Source organism: Bidens hawaiensis, unplaced genomic scaffold, assembly GCF_021521415.1.
Source record: "Bidens hawaiensis isolate Kalapana, Puna unplaced genomic scaffold, B.hawaiensis_p1.1 tig00029865_1, whole genome shotgun sequence".
NCBI classification, from domain to species: Eukaryota; Viridiplantae; Streptophyta; class Magnoliopsida; order Asterales; family Asteraceae; genus Bidens; species Bidens hawaiensis.
The window spans coordinates 34202-56392 of NW_027494949.1; the positions used below are offsets into that span (position 1 = coordinate 34202).

Sequence of the window (22191 nt, forward strand, 5' to 3'; positions counted from 1 at the left end):
AGATAATATCAAATATTTAGTTTCCATAATAAAAAAGATTTTTTTGTTATAAAATCTAGTAACTTTGGCAACAAGGTTCAAACCAATATATATATATAGGCTAATTACTAATTACTCGTTGTAAAGTCACAACTCACACACATACAACATATTATTCGATCGTATACATTCTGCAAAACCTTAAAGTCGATAATGGACAAACTTGCATCGATCACCGTCGATCATACTCGAGTCACAACAACGTCGTCTACTCCGGCAATGTTACATGATCATCGGAATAATATGTCGTGTCAAGAAAGGTAACATATTAAAGATTTAAACTCAGTTTGTTAAAACAAGTTATATAACTTGCGTTTTCATATATTATAATATTAATATTAACATTGTTTGTTACTATGATTATGAACTCAGGTTATTGTTACCCATAAAGAAACGTTGTTTTGCTACTGCTTTCGAAGACATGAAGGATGATCATCAACAAGTTAAAAAGTTTAATCAAGAATGGTATGTGTATATACAAATAATAATAATAATAATAATAATAATATTAATATTATTATTCCCAGTTTCTTTTAACATGTTATACTAACACGTTGCATGTTATGATAACTCAGGTTCTTGCCTATAAAGAAACGTTGTTTTCTTACATTCGAAGATGATCAACAAGTTAAAAAGTTAACCGAAAACACGATAATCAAGAAACCCGAAAGTGTGTTGACGGAGAAGAAAAAGAAGAGGAAGATGCCGAACAAGATGGCGTGTGGAACGGTGGTGAACAATGATTCAACCGACCAGTTGAAGCGGTTCATCACGGGTGAGATGTTCGGTCTCGATATGAAGTTGGTGATCCAGAAGTCGTTGTACGAGAGTGACTTGAATACGACGCAGAACAGGTTGAACATGCCGGTTAAGCAGCTTGTGACGCGCCCACACGAGTTCTTGACTGATGACGAGATGCGGGTCATTGAGGATGGGAGTAAAGATGGTATGGAGGTTAAGGTGGTGGGTCCAACGATGAAGATGTTTGAGAAACCGCTGAGGTTGAAGACTTGGCATATGAAGAATACCGATAACTATGTGTTGAAGACGAACTGGAACGAGTTTGTGGGTCGTAATAAGATGGTTTTGAAGACGTATGCAATGATTCAAGTTTGGTCGTTTCGTAAAGACCGAGAGTTATGCTTTGCGATCGTGCCGGTTTAGAGACCCAAAGCTGCGAAAGTGTTCTTGTCTTAGATTTTGTTATAATGAGTTGATATTTTTGTTAGATTTGATTGATTAATGACTTAATGTAAGTATATGGATTATTAATATTTCTGATTTAGACTATAGTTTATGCATTGTGGTTTAACTATTTCTGTATAATAGGTGGACTGTTACTCGCGCCAGCCCGAACGACCAACCCAAAATTACAACCCGGCTCGCTGTTTATACAGATAAATCTGTACACGGTTAACTCACCGTTGTCTATATTCAGTATGATACCGCAAACTAATAATTTTTCGATTCATAAAAACCTTTTACATCATCACAAATAAACTAATAATGTTCATTCAGCTGCACAAACTCAAAAAACCAAAGATCAACATATACAAAAAAAAAATCAAAAAAAACAAATGAAAAAAAATTACAAAAACAAATGTTACATGTGATAAAAGAACCTAAAAAAATCAACCTACATTATCATCAAAACTGTCTGGTTTCAAGTTGATAAAGAACGCTGCCAACACTGAGATCGTTAACACGAAGATTGCCCTAAACAAAAGCATCTTTTTACTTCTAGATTCTGGTTCTTGCATCTCTTCATCATCCATACTCGGGTCCGAATCAGTGATGGATGACTCGGGTTCAGGGTCGTGTATAGAAGCATCGTTCACAACTTGTATTTCTTCATCCTGCATTATGCTATAATAAGATATAAAACTTAACAGAAACTATAACCGCCAAATCTATGAACAGATTACCTACCTTTATGAATTCTGTTGACTTCTCGGTCAAAGTTGCATCTTGACCCGAAAATGATGTGTTTTTCTGATGAATACCTCCTTTCGGGAACGCATTTGTGCATATTCCATTGGTGAACTTTTGTAGTGTTTCCATTATAATCCTTTTCTCTTCGGTTTGAGTATGTAACTGCATAATGTATATGATATTATTATATACAAAATATCTTATAGGTTTTCTTTTTATATAAAGTGTACCTGTTTTGTTATACGTTCGCGTTCTATCGCAAGTTGCATGACCGTATCCATGATAAGTTTAGTCTTGGTATTAATATCTTTTGTGCTATTCATTTTCTCGAGATTAGCATTACTCAAAGCGGTTTCTAGTGACTCAACTTCAGATCTCAAAAAGTCAACCTCTTTGGTCAATTCCGAGTTAGTATCGGTCAACAATATACACTGTTCTTCAGCGTTTTCAACCTTCGTTTCAGCTATCGAAACCTTTTGTTTCAGCTCATCTATTAAAGTCTCCATATCCCAAATCGCGGAATACAACATGTTTTGTTGTTCTTGACCTGCTTCAGATGACGCCTTTGCGAGCTGCGCTTGAATCTCTAAATCTCTTGATTGTTTCTCAAGTAAACTCATCTTCTTAGAACTCGTTTCATGGCTTCCTTTAAGAAACACTAATTCTTCGTTTAACTCGGTGTTTGACTCAGACAAGTCAACTACTTTCGCCTCGGCTGTTTCAGCCCGATTTTCTGCTGTGTAAACATCATTTTTTAACGATTCTATAACATTTTCCATTTCGTTAACACGATCTTGAAATAAATCGTTTGACTCATTAGCTTTCTTTAACTTTGACTCCGACTCGTTGACTTTTTCTTCCAAAGACTTGACTTTTTCACGCAAAACCGACACTTCAAGATTATCCGCAACAAGCTGTGTGATTCTGCTGTTAAGTTTTTCTATCGACGCGTCTTTTGAATTTAGTAACTTGATGCAGTTTTCAAGTTTTGATCTAAATTCATTTTCTCGTTGATTAAAACCATTGAGATTGAATTGGATAAGTTGATGTTGACTTATGAGGTCTCGTGAAACGCCCGTTAGAACAACTGCGGCATTTTCGGCTTCTAAAAACCGACCCCACACAACCTCGGCTGCTTCTTCCATGATGAATGCTACTTGTTCGGTTAACCTTAGTTTTAACCTTAAATCTTCTTCGTCTTGTTTTGATTCTGTTAGTTTCTTCTCGAGATCAAGCTCACGAGATAACGATTTCTCCAGCATTCTAAGAACATGGACTTTGTTGACGGTTTGTAGCCTTGGCTTTACTTCCATGTTTGAATCTTGAAAATAAAAAAAAATGAAAAATAAATTAAAAAATGAAATCTAGCATTTATGTACACAATAACTAGAGTAATATTCTGTTTTGAGCATTTAAAGATGTTTTCACTTGCAAAAAGTCTCAAACTTTAAGTAAGATTTCGATTGGGATAATTAGTAAGTCAACCATCCATGTCAAAAAAAGTCAACAGCCGCAACCTCATCATTTTGACCTTAGAAGTGTGCATAACACCTAAAAAACAAAGCGAGATAACCGAACCCAAACCAAAACCAACTGTTTGGATTTATGTTTTTATAAAAACCGAACTTTCGGTTCGGTTTTGCATGCAATCAAAACCGGAAAAAAAACAATTTTTGACCGAGTCCAATTGATGAATTTTCATTTTTAAGCTTTAATTTTAAGGTAGCGTGGCCCTAATATTTTATCCCAAATGTACAATAAATCAATTATATATTAACTAACAAAAACATTTATGCCCAAATTCATTTTTTTAGGCCATTTTTTTCCAGCACAAAATTTTCAAGCCCAAATGATAAAACCAAGAAAACCGAAACCAAACGGTTTTCAAAACCCAAAAACCAACTTTTCAAAATTTATTCGATTTGAGCCCAACACCGACCATTGCACAACCCCTATAACTTGACTCGTTCCTTGATCAAATTAACTTAAAACAACATTCTTGAAAGCTTAAACTTTATTCAAGTAAAATAAAGACTCAAGACTAAAGTTCATTACTTTTTTATTCAGTTTGTCTACCAAGAAACTAAAAATTTAAAACCTTTAAACTTCAATGAAATTGCTGCAAACAATATTTATTTGACCATGGAAGTCAAACAAGAATTGAAAAAGATACATGACATTAACAGTTGACTTACATTCATTATGGTCAAAAGCTAATGATGTCATTTGAAGTTTAGCCAACTTTATTTTCATCTCAAGAACATGTTCTTGCGATTTCTTCAAAGAATCTTCAGAATCATGCAACTTCCCTTCAACAACCGAAAACAATTCACCAAGATGCTTACAAGAACACAATCTTTGACGCGCGTCAACAAGGTCAACTCGAGTCAATTCCATTGACCCGTCAATCTCTTTGACCTCAGAATCCAAGAAACTAAATAAAAGATCGATTTTCAATGACTTCTCAACAAACTCATCCGACACGTCATCAGCCGCCATTGCTTCAAAGTCATTTTCCCATGATAAAACATATAATAATAGGTTTTCTAAATTTAGTAACTTTTCGGTTGCGTATGCCAACTCGAGGTCAACTTTGGTCAAAATCTCCATGGAGAGTCCTATTTCTCCTATATCCTTGGAATCAGAAGTTGTACCCTCGTGAAACCGAACTAGCTCCGGATTAGTTACATTATTGTTACATGTTATAACAGAATCCATTTTATATGTTTTCTGTAACAACCCTGTACAACAAAAGAGAAGTAAACAAAATGATCATACAATACAAAGACCTACAGTTTGACTTTTTAGGTCAAATCAAATTATCTAAATCAGCATACTTTCAGCTAGGGATGTGCATGAAACCGAAAAAAGTCAAAAAACCGATCAGAAACGAAAAACGAATCAAATAAAAAACTGACTCATTTGGTTTTGTGTTTTTGGCAAAACAGAACTTACGGTTTGGTTTTGGATGTAATAAAAACCAAAAAAAACGAACCGAGTTTATAGATTTTCATTTCTTGTTTTCTATTTAAAGTAATTTATAAAAATTTAAAAAATATCTAACACAAATAATCTAGCCAAAATGTGTAATAATCAATTAATTATTAATTTTCAAAATGATTTAGACACAAAATTATTTTGAGTCATTTTTTTACGGCAAAACCAAACCGAACCAAACCTAAAACCGAACGATTTCTAGAAATTCAAAATCCGAAGTTTCGGTTTTAGCCCAAAACCGACCCAAACCGAACCGTACAAACCCCATACTTTCAGCTGTAAATGTGTAAATTCATGAATATCAGAAAATAAAAAAAATTAAAAAAAAAAAGTTAATTTTTTTAGAAACATCATAAAAATACTTCAAAGTTCAAACTAACATATAATCTCCAAATTCATAATAATCACCAAAAAAAACATAAAAAAAAATTCAAAAAATTATGATTAAAATATAAATTTTTAAAATCAAATTCTGCATAATTTGGAGCAGCTGTAACATCTTTAATATCAAGTTTCTTAATTTTGCCCGAATTTTCAAGTTTTCAACATAAACTTCAAATACCCAACTCAAATCAAGCATTAAATCTTCATAATCACACACAATTGAACCAAAATCAACCAAATCAAATCAAACAGAGTAACGAGTAATAAAACAATTGAGCAGAAACCCACCTGGGTAATCCGAATTGCAGTCGGGTCGGGTTGAATTGCGAATGATTAGCTACTGATTACTATGGAATTGCGAGTCCCAATCAAATCAACATGGGCTTGGTGTATCGTACGCCTCTAATTTAGCAAAATGGATCTCCGGCGTATGATAGCGTAGGATGCTAGTCTTTTGCTAACGTGCGCCATTGGGACTCGTGAATTGTATTGATGACTTCTTAAAATAAAAATGGTCAACTTGTGACATGTAAGATGAGGAGCGTAGTAGTAGGTATGATGTAGGGTCGTGTTTGATGTGGGACCCATTTGTATTTTGAAAAAAAAACCATATTTTACTTAGTGGGCGTTACATGACACAAAACGCCTTATTTTGTAGGTCATCCATTACATATAGCCTAAGAGATGCGTTTAGATGACTACATGGCGTTGCATTTAGGTTGTTTTGAGAATGTGTCGTGGTTTTACTAGTAAATGTTAGTTAAAATATATGTGACTGTTAAATATGTAGTGAAGTTTTAATTGGTTCATTTTTAACTAACTCATGATGGTTTTACTAATATTAGGTAATATAAAGGTTAATCTGCTATAAGATAAATGATTTACGTTTCTAAGTTTAAAAAATGAAAAGTAGTAATTACATCGAAACATAAGGCAATAGGCAAAAAGATAGAAATCATTTAGAATAACTAATTTGCCTATATGGTATGTGAATGTAAAACAAACATAAGGCAATAGGCAAAAAGATAGAAATCATTTAGAATAACTAATTTGCCTATATGGTATGTGAATGTAAAACAATGAGGCTGAGTGTAGTGGGCGAATGTTGGGGGCGATTTGGGGCGACATTGGGCGCGAACACCACCCCCGGGCGATAAGTGGGCGAAATGGGGCGGGGGCGGGGTGTTTTGTCGCCTCGGTGAAGAAAATAAAAATATTATTATATTATATGTTGTTTGTGTATATATATGTATATGTATATGTATATATGTTGTGTGTGTGATATATATGTATATGTATATGTATATATGTTGTGTGTGATATATATATATATATATATATGTATATATGTTGTGTGTGTATATATGTATATGCAAAATGAATCCTAGAAACAACCCGAACAAAAACCGAACCACCCATTCCCTCCTTTCGGTCAACACCATGGTTCGCAAAACCAACCGAATGTGAACTTACAATGAAAAACCCGATGAACTTAAATCAACCGAACTATCCGTTTCAATTTCCCGACCCGAACCTAAACATGTACGCCAACCGAGCTATATGTTTTTTTTATATTTTTAGTTATGTATTTTTTTTAGTTATGTATTTTTTTGTATTTTTTTTAATTTTAATGCATTTTTATTTAATTATTTGAAGAAATTGGTTTTTATTTGATTAGTTTAGTTATAAAAAGAAAATAATAAAAAAAGATACTGTGGGCCCCACTTGTAGCCCCTACACCATTACACCCCAAAAACAAATTCGTCCCCTTTGCTGATTGGACGACACGTTTCACAATTTGCCCTCCATTTATAGCCCCTCCACTACACATAGCCTGAGTAAAAAATAGTGTGGAGGTGGAGATTAAAAAAAATGCTGTTTACCGTTTATTTTTTAAATTATAATTAATCTATATACGAAAGATGATTATTATATATCTAGAAATTATATTATAATTAATATATATATTAAAAAGAGGATTCATTACTCCTCACACCATCAATATTTAATTTACTATTCACATTTTTGTTTTATTTTTTTTTACTTTACTTTTAACTCCATTACATTTACATATATTGTGTTTTATTAATTTTTTATTACTTAAGTTTACTTTACTATTTGATATTTTATATGTTTTTATAAAAAGGAGATTCTACTCCCTCACATATTTACTATTCCTTTTTGGTACAAAATTTTAAACATATAGTACAACATTGTAATGCATATTTTATTTGTTCACACCCTAGATTTGATATAAGTTATCTACAAAACCAAATCTTCAATAATGTTACACTTTTACCCCTCAAATTTGTATATACCCCCCCCCCTCTTTAAGTTTTACCTATAGTTTCGTATGACACAATCTCATTTCTTTGTTTTATTTGTTTATAGCTTATAACTTTATAAATTCTGATTTTTATAAAATTCTGAATATACCGTTACGACAAGCTTATATTTATTCATTCAATACGAAGATGTGTGTCATAATGTACAAGTTATCGAAGTGCACATATAAACAAAGCTGCTTCAAGGTTTCGATTTTTTTATAAACTTTTTTTCTCTTAAAAAACTTCAAGAACATGATGTAAAATAATATTGGGATTTCATTGCGGCATCTTTAGTTTTATCAACGTTTCGATACAAATAATGGTACCCTTTTTAACGCTTAACAGGCCACAACACGACAGTCCCGCGGCAAAGCGCGGGTTCTAAATACTAGTTATAATAATTAATAAGAAATGCTATTTTATATCGGAAAGTAGATCATAGAAGAATGTCATCCACCTTACTTTAAGCTTTAAAGTAATGTTCAATGATATACATTATGGTTATTTACCTTTTGGCCCTACTTTAGACAAATTTTAGTGCAAAGTGCAATTAATTCGAAGAACTGCCTTTTTTTTTCTTTTTTTTGTGTGTGTAGTTTCTTATTGTAAGCGTTGTACCATTATATTATTTTTTAATTTGGCAAAAAGAAGTTATAAAAAGTGAAACTTATCATTTTTCTTATGCAAATTTCAGTTAATAGTTTACCGAATAATGTGTGTTTTAATTATAATTATTTTTCCAAAACATTATATTGAAATCGAATGTTTTTAATAGTGGTGTTTATCATCGGTTTAGCTTTATTTCACTTATTTGGGTCGGCTTCTTTGAATCGGATTCAAATCCTAGGTAATTTGTAACTTGATTCAGAAACCGAATTAGAGTTGTTTTCTATCCCTAGTAGAAAGCCGAAAAATGAATTTGGTTCGACTTGAATGCATATTAGTTCCATGACCTACATGAAGCAAAATCCACTGGATCATACAAACGTCATAAAACGATTAAAATAAAAAACATATGGTTGTCTTTTATTTAATAAATGATGATTTGGACGTGTTACTTAAGTGTGGTCCTAAACTTGGGTTCAAAATCAAGTTCTATTTATTTAACATATATAAGGTTGTGACTAGACGTTATCCAAAATCCAAATTGAGTGAATGAACTAGACCATACATCGCATTCTTGATTTTTCACCGTTTTCACTAATTGTATAGTTTATTTTTGTCGGTGTGAGATGTTGGAAAATTTGGATCCAACTCGTTAATTACGTCTCTTTAGTTTGAAATTTTAGAATAATAAAGGTCGTGTGTTAATAATGTATGAGTACTATTAAAAAAACAATGTGTAAAACGTGAAAATATTAGCTAATAAAGATGATAAGAAAAGGTTATATACTTTTTATTTGGGCCTTTTATTTGTCCTCGGGAGTTTTTATATCATGTCATCAGACATCAGATTTTAACTTAGAAAACATGACACATGCTGATAAAAGAAATACATAATCTTATTGATTAATGATCTACTTACAATTGCGAAGTACAAAGTTCAATGTTGGCATTGTTTGCTACACGAGTTTACCATTACCATGCAAAAACCACCAGGACCACACGTTATGGGCGCCATTGGGGCTTCGATTCCCCTGCACACCGCAGAGGGTCGCCTTTGTTGAGGGGTGGGGGGGGGGGGGCTTCACAGCGATGGGTGCCTAAGGAAGTGGTGGCGGGGCATGTGTTTGTCTCCCTCACACACACACACACACACATATATATTGGGGCGCCCAAGGGTCTTAAACCACAGCAGAGTGTTATAGAGAAGGGCTTCGATGCCCCTAGTGTTCACGTGACGCTGGCGTGGCACGGTGAAGGGGCTTTGATGCCCCCCACCATATAAAACAGCCAAAGTCATTAGTCTGGTCTTCCTCAATGTAACAACTCGGGTTTTTCGAACCCATATTTTTTATTAAAAGACCCGACCCATTTTGATGTTCGGAAACTTTATCACGTTTATCTATTCATTATTATTATTTCAATATTATTGTATAAATATATATTAAATTATTAAAAACTACTTTGAAAAATATGCAGTTTTAATCCAAAACTAGACTTTTATCCCTCTTGCTTCCAACCTCAAACCTTGAGGACTAAAATGCAAATTTTCTCTTATAATCCATTTGCGAAAAACGGGTTAACCAAATCAAAACCCTAACCACGAACCTGATTATCAAATGGTGAAGTCTTGGACCATAATTCTCGGAATCAATATGGAAATCAAATCATGTAAATTGTTAATCTTCCTTTTTCGGCCTAACCGACACTCGTGTTACGTTAATTAAATCAAAAATCGGATCTTCATTGTGTATTATCTTAGCCGACCATAACCTAATGCGAAATACATATAAACGATTATATAAATTCAATTAAACGTACCAGAACGACCCTTATTCCATCTCAAATAAAAGCCCTAAGTTGTATTATACTATCGCTGTGGTTCTGTACCTGTTCTTACGCCGCCATGGTCGCCGTCTGTCTATACATATTAACGTGCTTTTGACCATCGTTTCAGGTAATAAAACATATGGTTTGGATCGTCATTTGTTGTTGGACAATAACCCCAACTTTAATCGATCGATCGATTAACGGATTGATCGATTGAGTTGTTAGGGTTCTTAATCTAGTTATGATATGCTGCGCCTGTTATATATCTATTTGGTTCCTATCTTAAATTGCAAGTGGATGGGTAGACCAGCTGGTTTAAGCGTTTGTGGTGGGTTGGCAGGTCGTGGGTTCGAACCTTGCCACCCCGTTCACATATATGTTTTTGGTATATTTGTTTTTAAATCATATTTTAATCAATAAAAATATAAGAATAATTAAATAAATTATTTTTATTAAAAACCGGCTATATAATACTTGTATTTTCTCGTATCTTTCGCTTGTTTATGTACGTATATGTAAGCGTAGATGTATGCATATATAATATCACGTAAAATAATATTTTCGGTTTAATATATATACTTTAACAAACTTATAATTCTTAAACATGTATATTATGCATATAATATTTTTTATATATTGTATTAAATGTTATAGTATACTTTTAAACGGTTAATGACGGGTTTTACTTATACAATATTTTTATAATAAAGTATTATAATACACTTTATTTGTAACTTAACAAACTAATAATTTTTCATATAATATCTTTCAATATAATTACATTAGTTATGATTATAAAGGGTATAATATTAATTTAATAATAATCATAATTTTTGAGTCTTCTTAATCGATCTAGTTCATTAAATTAAACATATTCGTATTCTCCTTATTCCTTTTTAGGCTTAATCGTCAACGCGTGATTTCCGCGAATCGTCATTTTTATTGATATCTATTTCCATTGTTCGTCTATCGAGGTGAGTACCACATTCCCCTATTTTACTTGTTTTCAATGTTTTGGGGACATATGCGTAAATTATATTTCTTATATATACTTATACTCAAAAACTGCAACTTTGTCTTATGTGTTAACAACTTATACATTACTTGTTTATGTGATTATTTGCTTTGTATGCTTTCGCATTCGGAGAGGTCCAACATAATATCAGTCTAGTATGATCATACGCCAGTCGTTAGCCTTTGTGCTTCTCGACATCTCAGTTATACTTGTTCATTTGGTTATTTTGTTATTCTCATATGACTTGTTGCAACTACATATTTTTGTTATATACTATATGTACATTTAAACTGGTGTGTTGCTCACTCAACCTTGTGTTGACAAACTATATTATTTTCAACGCATATGCAGGTTATCGTGTGACGTGATTATCAATACTGTTTGAAACAACTTAGGATGCATGTTAGAGAAAAGATACAAGAACTTAATTTTGGATGTTTAATTTAATTATTTATTTATAACATTGATGTACATGAATATTTGTTTTATTTGAAATTATTAAATAGATATTGAAACTTATATGGTGCATGATAGTAACCTTGAGAGCTGTGACAATTAGTTCGCGCCCCGGCATTTCCGCCGTAGGTTGGGGTGTGACACTCAATAGGTTTGAGGTGTTTTTAGCCTTATGGGTTCTTGGCTGTGAATATTGCATTTTCAAATGCTACAAACACCTCTATTTTAAGATCAAATACTTATATTATTATCTTTTATGAATATGCTATTATTTTAGGGTAGGGTGTTCATTGTTCGGTTTGGCCGGTTTGTAGATCAAACCGTGAGCCAAAACCGTTACTAATGGTTTTTATTACTTGAAACCAAAACCAAACCGTTGATATTCAAAACTGAACCAAACCGAACCGTTACTAACGGTTTGGTTCCGGTTCGGTTTCACGTTTTTGACTCATTTATATGTTATCCATAATAAGATACAACATATACAGAAATACTAAAAGTAAGTGTTGTCAAAATTCCATAGTAGAAAAAAAAGCACACAGAAGAAAACTGGATCTACTCATTTAGTGTGAGACTATTACAAAGGAAATGTGTCATTTAGTGTGAAACTATTACAAAGGAAATGTGCAGTGAATCTTGTATTTACTTTTAAGACTATAACAAAAGAAAAGCATGCGAGTAACTAAAACGGATTATAAAATAACTAACTAAGCCTAATATACATATATATGAAGCATCTAGACAGTTAAAAATACAATGTAAAATCTTATGGTCCGGTCCGATTTTATACGGCCGACTTTCAGCACAAACCGTAAACCAAACCGTGCACTACGGTTAGAAATTATTGAAACCGACCGGCCAAAATTTATTAACAAAAACCGACCATGAAACCAAACCAATGACCGGTTTGGATGGTTTCAAACCAAACTCTGAACACCCGTATTTTAGGGTGAGAAATATAAATATATGTTTATTGCATAAATAAAATATGAATATAGCATCATGCCCAATTGCGTACGTTAGCTACCAAGAGAATCCGAAGTTTACAACTACGGACAAAATCTAATGCACCAACTCCCAATTCCAAACACGTTGGATGCAAAAACTTCCACATTTCAACCCATGCATAATATATACAATATGTTAATATTCACCCTTCAAAATTCAAACTAATCTCACTACTTGCATAAAACAACCAAAGTTTTTTTTTTTTGTGAAACATGAGAAAACTACAAAGGTGACATTGGTTAGATAATGAATGACCCTTGGTTAATGTTTCAAATCCACGATTAGAAATAAAAATATATTATATATTACAATTGCAAACTTTATATATTGTTTTTGTTATGTAGATGATGTTTCTTATCTGCAATTATACCAGTTGACCATTTGGCTTTATTAGAAAACATGTTCTTTATGTGCACTTATGTAATTGTTGATCATATGTAAAATGTAAAAGGTTGTCACTGAATTTACCAGTTTTTGACCATAATACAAATTGTTTGCTTTGTTTAAGTAGGTTGTCTTTAGGTAGCCATGAGCTATAGTTGTTTTAACTACAATACAGATTGTTTAGATGTTGAATATGTTATATTTAGATCAATTATTGAAGTTTTAATTGCCAAGCTGACAACATGTTTTATGTATTACCATTATTGGTCTTATCCTATATAATATTTGATGCATGTTTTCAATTGATAATCTAAGGCAAAAATCATTTTGTAAGTCAGCAAATGTAGTGTTGATGGTTTATTCTGTTTAATGTTGTTTCATTTGTTACGGGATTTGGCCCATTGCACGAGTCTAACTCTTATGATTTGAAACACTGACAATGCTCTCATAACTTTATGGCGAGATAAAATCGACTTGGTAGACAACACAACAGGCGTTGAAGATATTTTGGCCATCACATTCACATCAACAAGGGTAACAGAATACGATCGTAAGTACTAAAACCTAAAAAGTTATTTGATAATATATATTACAAACAACATCTACTCATCATAAAAAAAACATATGATTACCGGTTAACAGATTTAAAAAAACTTGAGTCCACCCATCTAACAACAATGTTTGCTTACTGTCAACCCAACCGGCCCAAACATCAAGCAATACATATAGACATGTACCCCTCAAATGTTAAAAAAAAAATAGTAGTATACATATGACATTACTAAACACATATTTTGACCGTGTATCTCATGAAACAGGTTGACACTACTGTCGGTAGCCATACCAGAAAACCAAGAGGCGATCCCATAAAAACAAATATTGTGTTTCCGCATTGTGCCACGCATTCAACTTATGTGTTAGTAACCAATAAACAAACTCGGTTATTTTAGTAATTAGCATTAACCTGGCTATTATGTGGGTAAATGATGTTAAATTGTAAATAGCTTGGGTTAATGATGTGAATGCATCAGTGCGTCTAATGTTTATTTATCCTATTTGATTAGTTGTGTGAGTTTTATTACACAAAGAAACACAAAAAATTACATCAGATCCCGCCATCGCGGCGGGTCAAACAACTAGTTTAGAAGAAATGAGAAGAAGGAAAACGTATAATCATATAAAAAGCTTTATTTGTTGTATCATAACCGAAACTTTGTTTTAAGTATGACTGAGCTTGCTATCTAAAAGAGGTTTGCGGCGCAACTTGTTGCCCGCTTACCTGCCATTCATTGTAAATCGTTTGAATGTTTGACAGTTTAATGAGATATATTATAATGTTGATTTTTCCTTTTTAGTAGTCTTTTTCCCGGTATTCTTGAATAGTTGTACAGATATATACCATTTTTACATATGTGATATGTAAAAAAAAAAGATGAGCCAAAAGAGAGTATTCGAAAAGTTTTTGTATAAAAGTAAATTTTGTTTAGCAATTTATCGAAAAATCATAAGGAATCTAACCTGTTTGGGTTAAAGGCGGTCTGGTTGGTCAAGGCACAGTCAAACCCGATTTGGAAGATACCAAATCGTGCTTAAAACCGGTTTGTATCGGGTTGAAACCGGTTTGGGACAAAAAAAAAGTTTTTTTGGCGTGTTCACGGATCGGGTCGGGTCCAAACCAGTTTGAGGGACCGAGATTACGAATTGGTCACAACCCAATAGGTTGGTTCTTAAACTGAACCAGTTTGGAACAAACCAGTATTTGTGTACATGTCTACTTGTATCTCAAAAAGTAAACTCAGTTAACTCATTTACTAATATTTCAAAAGATTAAAAAAAATGTAAAAACACATTTCTTTGAACATACATACTCGAATATGTTTGTTTTATCGTCAAACAATGAGCTTGTTGGTGTAAGCAAATTCATGCATTAATACTACTCCCTCCGTGCCTCTACAAGTGTCATGGTTTGAAAAACACAAATTTTAAGAAAATTTGAATGATTGCATTTTTTGCTTAGCAAATGTCTATAATGCCCTTGACATATATAAAAAGATAAAATTTAAAGTTTGAATGATTGCATTTGCGTAAGGGTAATTTTGGAAATTAGTTAATAAATTTTGAAAGTGGACATTTGTAATGAGACAAACTAAAATGGAAATGTAAACACTTTCAAAATGAGGGACGGAGGGAATATTAAATAGTGACTGTAAGGGCCTAAAGCAAGTATTGACATTGTAGCTTGATCTTTTTAATTGGGCCTGGCTGGGCTGCTTAGGATGCCCAATGTTTTAGCCCAGCATTTGGTTACATAGTTTTACAAGAATTAGTCTATTAGAGCTAGAGGTGCACATCCAAACCGGTTAACCGGTTTGTAACCGATTCTCTAATCGGTTAGTAACCGGTCCAACTCTAACTGGTTACTAACCGACCCTAACCGCCGGTTAGTAACCGGTTTATATATTTGATTTCATAACCGGTTATAAACCGGTTAACCGGTTATTTTTAACTATTATTTAATAAAAAACCGGTTATTAACCGGTTAACCGGTCCGGCCAAAACCGCTTCTACAGATGGTCAAAACCGGTTACTAACCTAACTGATTAACCGGTCTAACCGGTTAGGGTATTAAAAAAAACCGGTTACGAAAAAAACCGGTTTTCAGTTAACCGGTTAACTGAAATGTGCACCTCTAATTAGAGCATTAGAACACAAAGCTATCAAGTTGCAAACTATCATCATATCATAAATGAGTATCTTAACCTCCATACCATCTTTACTCCCATCCTCAATGACCCGCATCTCGTCATCAGTCAAGAACTCATATGGGCGCGTCACAAGCTGCTTAACCGGCATGTTCAACCTGTTCTGTGTCGTATTTAAGTCACTCTCGTACAACGACTTCTGGATCACCAACTTCATGTCTAGACCGAACATCTCACCCGTGATGAACCTCTTCAACTGGTCGGTTGAGTCGTTGTTCACCACCGGTCCACACACCGTCTTCTTCGAAAGCAGTAGCAAAACAACGCTTCTTGATAGGCAATAATAACCTGAGTTCATAATCATAGTAACAAACAATGTTAATATTATTATTATAATATATGAAAACATAAGTTATATAACTTGTTTTAACAATATGGGTTTAAATCTTAAATATGTTACCTTTCTTGACACGACATATTGTTCCGATGATCATGTAACATTGCCGGAGTAGATGACGGTGTTGTGACTCGAGTATGATCTACGGTGAACGATGCAAGTTTGTCCATTGTCGACTTTAAGGTTTTGCAGAATGTATACGATCGAATAATATGTTGTATGTGTGTGAGTTGTGACTTTACAACGAGTAATTAGTAATAGCCTAAGTGGTTATTTATATATATATATTGGTTTGAACCTTGTTGCCAAAGTTACTAGATTTTATAACAAGAAAATCTTTTTTATTATGGAAACTAAAATATTTACTCATTTATCATATTTTCAAAAGTTTATTAATTTAAAATTTGAAGTTCAGTTTATAGTTTTAGTGATTTAAGTGTAAATAATATGAATGCCGTTCAAAAAATTATATATGATAATATAACATTAAATCTGAATGTGTATGTGTGATTATGATGACTTTGCGTATAACTTATTTTTATGTACACAAAATGAGTTCCATTACAATAAAATCTAAAACAAATAAGATTCTAATTAGTTTCAACGCGTATCATTTTTTCAAATATTTATTACGCATTCTTGATTTAAATTTTAGAACTTTGTTTTATAGTTCTAATCCCTTTAACTATAACTAATATATTTCATATAGAAACTTATATATTTCACGGGTTAATAAATTTGTAAATGAATGCTTTTGAAAATAAGGATTTAAAGCAATAAATAACAAATATCGAATATTTAGTAAGATTTTTTAAAATATTAGAATAAAATTTGGATATTTAATAACTAATTTGATTATCTATAACCATTATTATTGTTTAATGTAAGAGTTAGTTAATTAATAAGTGAGAGAGGCGGGGAAAATATATAGATTTCACCAGAATTTGACATTTGGCAATACAAGATTTCGTAACAAATTGATATTTGACAACCCAGTTGCTTATGTATTATATTAAGATAGGCATCAATCACTCAACCAATGAAACCCGATATGCTATAAAGCTAAGTTAACAAACTATGCATTTTGACCCATTGCGATGACCCATCTCGCACCTCTACTATAAGTGTCTTTATAACAGTTGGCGTATATGGTTGTTGGCTATGATAAAAAAATAGTAGAAAGTTATATACTTATTAGGTCTTAGTTTATCAAATGTGTATATGATAATTGTTTTAAATCGAATAGTTATCATTAAAATAAAAATAGTATTAGTATGACCATGTAGATGTTGTACTAAATCATGCTTAAAAGACTTAAAACAAAAACTAACTAGATAAATCCAATTATAAATTCTCTCTTTTAACACATTGACCATATTCCATATATACTTCTCCCCGTTTTAGCATGTTACATATGTAACGGTGTATGTAAAAATGCATAAACGTAGGTAACATATGAAAACAATTATTTTTGTCAATCTTTTTTAAGAAAAAAAAAGTTATTTCGACGTTTTTTAACACGAAAATATTAATGTGTATATGAGCTCTTCCAATTAAAAAAACATATTTTTTGGGTGGTTCTTAAAATTGTCATGACTCATAGGAGTTCTCAAAATATCTTAACCCTGATTTCCTAAATATATATTTTTCTAAACATATCCAAAATTTAAAAATTAATAGATATTTATATTATTTTAAATTGTCATTTCAATTTTTTATCAATCATCGTTAGTTAAGTCCACATGTTATAAACAATTGTACATTGCACACCAATACATGTACTATGTTCATTATTCTAGAAAATCATACAAAATTAATAAAAAGATGCACATTATGCATAGAATATTGTTTTATATATGATCTTATATATGGAAACAATCTCCCGCAGGAAATGCCTCCCAATGGTGAAGGACTCCGCCTGTCCCCGCAGCCTCGGATACAAGCCATTAGGGAAGGCCACCCGCGCAGCAAGGCTACACGCACAAGGCACTTAGCTCTCAATCGTTCAGTGTCACCTGAAGGAATGAGCGAAGCCGGGAACAATCCCGCACAAGGGCGGGAGGGGGAATACTCCCGCCCAAATAAGCCAGTCCGTACGATACGGGAAGATCTTCTGTACTGTACCTGACGAGGTATGGGAAAAAGATCTGACTAAAGATACGACAGCTTATAGACAACAGTATGGCGAGCAGCATGCTCCTACACTGTATGTCACTATTAGCCGCTGCCTACTCACCAACTCCTGTCATACCACGTGCGTAGCCGGCAGTTGGTGGAAAAGGAATAGTATACAGCAGGCCTGGTCGCTATCAGCCGCTACCTACCCACCAACTACCAGCAGGGCACGTGCGTAGGCTACTGTTGGTGAACAGGAACACTGTTGCAGCCGGCCATACCTCCTTGGAAACCTACCTTCGGCTATAAATACCACAAATGGTATGACCATCTCATCTATTATGATCATATCATATCACATTATCATCATATTATACCTGATATCTGCTCTAGCAATCTCTTAATATACTTTTATATTTAAAGAGCAATCTAGTCTGATTCTCACGCCGGAGGGTGGTCACAAGGAGGAACCCCCCCCCCTTCTCAGTGACGAGCTCACGGTGTCTGTTTTGCAGGTTATCAGAAGAACCATCTTCAAAGGGTCTAACCCCTGGTGGGAAACAGCTATCTAACCCCCAGGTTACCAGTAATCTGTTCGGGGTCCGGTTAGTGTTTCTTCATTGGCGCCATCCGTGCATAAAGCTAGAACTACATTTTTCTCCAGTTTTTTCAAACTTCTACAAAGATGGTTAGAGAAATTCCGGTAACCACGACCCCAGCTACTGGGGGGAATACCGGTAACACAGTTTTTACAAACACTACCCCGGTTACCCAAGCCGGGGCAAGTGAAGTAAATTTTACGAACACTACCCCAGTTACTCATGCTGGGGCAAGTGCAGTAAATGATCGCCTACTGGGATCCACTAATACCCAGGTTGAGAAACGAAGACTCCCCCGCCAAACTCTCGATGAAGTCAAGGCATGGGCGGAGGCACGACAAAAGGAATTCCAGGCCGAGTTGAACGAACGCTTGCGTTCCGTACAACAGGCCGACGAATTCGAATATTGGGAGGATGACTCGGAGGAATCCGACTCCGACGCGAACCCTCGCCATAGGGCAAAAGGGAAGCGTAAGGAAATGGAATCCCAACCGAAAAGGCATTTTGGACAAGCCTTTAAACCAAAAAGCACAGGTGGAAGTCCACGAGACTTCTCCAAAACGTTCAGACCAAACGTTGCAAATGCAGGAACGTCCAAATTTGCAAGGGACATTGCGGAAGCAATCGCCCCAAGGAGTGCCAAACAAATGCCTAACATAGGCACATATGACGGTATATCTGATCCAGACGATCATTTGAACAGGTTCATAGCAGGGGCAACCGTCAGCAATTGGACGGAACCCACGTGGTGCTACATGTTCCAAATGACGCTTGTTGGGGCTGCTAGAGCTTGGTTTGATCGTCTACCGGTTAACCACATCTACAACTGGGCAGACTTCCAGCAGAAGTTTAGCCAACACTTCAGCCAGCAACGGAAGTATACCAAGGAGCAATGGACAATCCTCAAATGCATACGAGAAGAAGATGAATCTCTGCCAAACTTCATCACTCGCTTCAACTCAAGGAAGCTAAGTTTGGGCAATATCAGCGAAGATCTTGTTCGCGCAGCCTTCATCCAGGGCGCGCATGACCCAGAGCTCATCCGCACCCTAACGGGTAAAGATGGTATGCCATCCACATGGGATGCCATCATGACAGCAGCAAAACGCTATGCGGAAACGGAGAAGCAACTGGGTAGAGATCTCCCACAGAGCACAAACCTCTACACTCAGAAGACGAGAGAAGACAATGTCCTCACCGCCCGATTAAATAAAAAGCGGAAGCTAGGCATTTGGCAGTCAAGGGTAAACTTTGACACCTCATCCGGCTTGCAACATCGATTGGGCGGAAGGGATAATGTACAGCCGCACCGAAACTCCAGATGGACGCCACTCACCAAAAGCGTCACTGAGATATTCGCCACTGAAGAGCTCCCGTGGCCAAAGCCCCCAATAATCCGACATCGTCACGATGCTGATCGGAGCAAATACTGTGACTTTCACAAGACAAAAGGCCACAACACTGAAGAATGCATAGACGTAAAAGACATGGTTGAAGCATTTGTCAGAGATGGGACGCTCGCGCACCTCGTGGCGCAATAAAGGCTGAGCAGGCGGGTGCGTGTAGAACCCCAGCTGGGGAAAACACGAATAAAAATTCCAGCTTCAATATCGAGACTACATGCTGCGTAAAGAACGAGATCCCGAACCAGGTGCGTATCGGCTCGATGGCACTCCCATCCCAACAACATGGAAGGGAGCTCATTTACACAGTTTGCATGTAAATCAATTCCAATTTGTAAAGAAGGCCAAGAGCCACTTCTAATGGAAATGATTCTCTTTAGAACATCGAAGCTGATGATTTTACTTTTCTGCACTAATATAACGATATTCACATTATACGAAGTCGTTGCGTGGGAAGGCGGTTCTACCCGCACAAACCCAATAATGTGAAAAAACCTTCACGCAGGTCAGTTGAAGGGGAAAGGTTCAGCACCCAAAAATGAAAGTGCCGGTCTATCCGCACGAATCATAATGAGGAAACTGAACAATAACCTATCAACAACCGCGCGTCGAACGGTTAAACTATGCAACACTGGTGACGGCATTCACATTACGTGAAGTCGTTGCGTGGGAAGGCGGTCCTACCCGCACAAACCCAATAACAGGAAAAAACCTTCACGCAGGTCAGTTAAAGGGGAAGAGTTCAATTATTCCATTAAATGAAAGTGCCGGTCTATCCGCATGAATCATGAAAGGAAACTGAACACTAACCTATTAACAACCGCGCGTCGAACGGTTCAAAACAAAATTCTCAAAAGGATGAGGAAAACCTACACGCAGGTCAGATAAGGGTAAAGTTTTGCCATCCTACTAAGTGCAAGTGACGGTTCCACCCGCACAATCACGAAAGAGGAAGCAAAACTTCATATTATCAACCACGTTCAAAGGTTAACTTATCCTCAAAAGATGAGGAAAACCTACACGCAGGTCAGATAAAGGTAAAGTTTCGCCATCCTACTAAGTGCAAGTGACGGTTCCACCCGCACAATCACGAAAGAGGAAGCAAAACTTCACACCTATTATCAACCACGTTCAAAGGTTAACTTATCCTCAAAAGATGAGGAAAACCTACACGCAGGTCAGATAAGGGTAAAGTTTCGCCATCCTATTAAGTGCAAGTGACGGTTCTACCCGCACAATCACGAAAGAGGAAGCAAAACTTCACACCTATTATCAACCACGTTCAACAGGTTAACTTATTCTGCACTTGGAAAATTGCTAATTTAAACTAAGTATGCAAGTCATAAGTTTATAAAGCAAGAAACCCAAAAAAGGAAATAACAATCTTACACGCAAAAAGATTAATATTTCACAAATGAATTATTACAAGAATGGCCGGGTAACTACCCGCCTACGAAAAGAAAATAAATCTATACAAGCTAAAACTATCCTAGCAGTGGGAAGGGATCTTCAGGATCAGGCTTCAGGGCCACTTCCACTTGGACCAGCCCCATCGGTAGAGCGTGGCAGTTCAAGGAAAGCTTTGAGGATAGCTAGCCCATCATCAGCAGCAGCTACTTGGTTCACCTTCTCCATCACTGGATGCGGGAAGGCGGCGTATTGATTTACTGCTTGGTCGTATATGGCTTCAGTATCAACATTGTACAAAGGGAAGTTGGAAGGCGGGAAGCCTTTCTCAACGAACCCTAGACCAAGCAGGAAGCCGGCCCGTTCCCCATCCTCGTGAGAAGCGTTGAGGGCTGCGCTCATGGCATCATCGTAAGTAGTCTCTGAGAAGACCCGATGCACAACCTACAAAGAAAATATACAAGTGTCAAACACCTTTTCTATGTACAAAGGAAAGCGTGAAGACGTAAAGCTAAACATACCTGAGGCAACGCCTCTCGAAGAAGCCATTCCTTGGCAACCAGAGCTTCTTGGAGGGCGGCTTGAGCTTGGGT

At 35.3% G+C, this 22191-nt stretch overlaps 1 protein-coding gene across 2 annotated transcripts; it reads right to left on the minus strand.

Moving 5' to 3' along the window:
- Positions 1 to 1550: 1550 nt before the first annotated feature.
- On the minus strand, positions 1551 to 5841 carry LOC143579497 (WPP domain-interacting tail-anchored protein 2). Of its 2 annotated transcripts, none has more exons than XM_077062787.1 (5): positions 5641 to 5840; positions 4167 to 4712; positions 2202 to 3292; positions 1969 to 2133; positions 1551 to 1895 (listed from the first exon to the last, which is right to left on the minus strand). In XM_077062787.1, exons 2-5 carry the CDS (start codon positions 4687 to 4689, stop codon positions 1671 to 1673), a joined length of 2004 nt encoding a protein of 667 aa, XP_076918902.1. In that variant the 5' UTR covers positions 4690 to 4712; positions 5641 to 5840; the 3' UTR covers positions 1551 to 1670. The 2 variants fall into 2 exon arrangements, with proteins under 2 accessions (XP_076918902.1, XP_076918903.1); XM_077062788.1 differs by having other exon boundaries at positions 1765 to 1895; positions 1965 to 2133; positions 5641 to 5841.
- Positions 5842 to 22191: the final 16350 nt, after the last annotated feature.

Coding starts and splice junctions, on each gene's coding strand:
- LOC143579497 (XM_077062787.1), bottom strand. CDS start 4,689: ATGGATTCTGTTATAACATGTAACAATAATGTAACTAATCCGGAGCTA. Junction 3,293..4,166: donor AGCTTTTGACCATAATGAAT/GTAAGTCAACTG, acceptor TTTATTTTCAAG/ATTCAAACATGGAAGTAAAG. Junction 1,896..1,968: donor AGTCAACAGAATTCATAAAG/GTAGGTAATCTG, acceptor AGCATAATGCAG/GATGAAGAAATACAAGTTGT.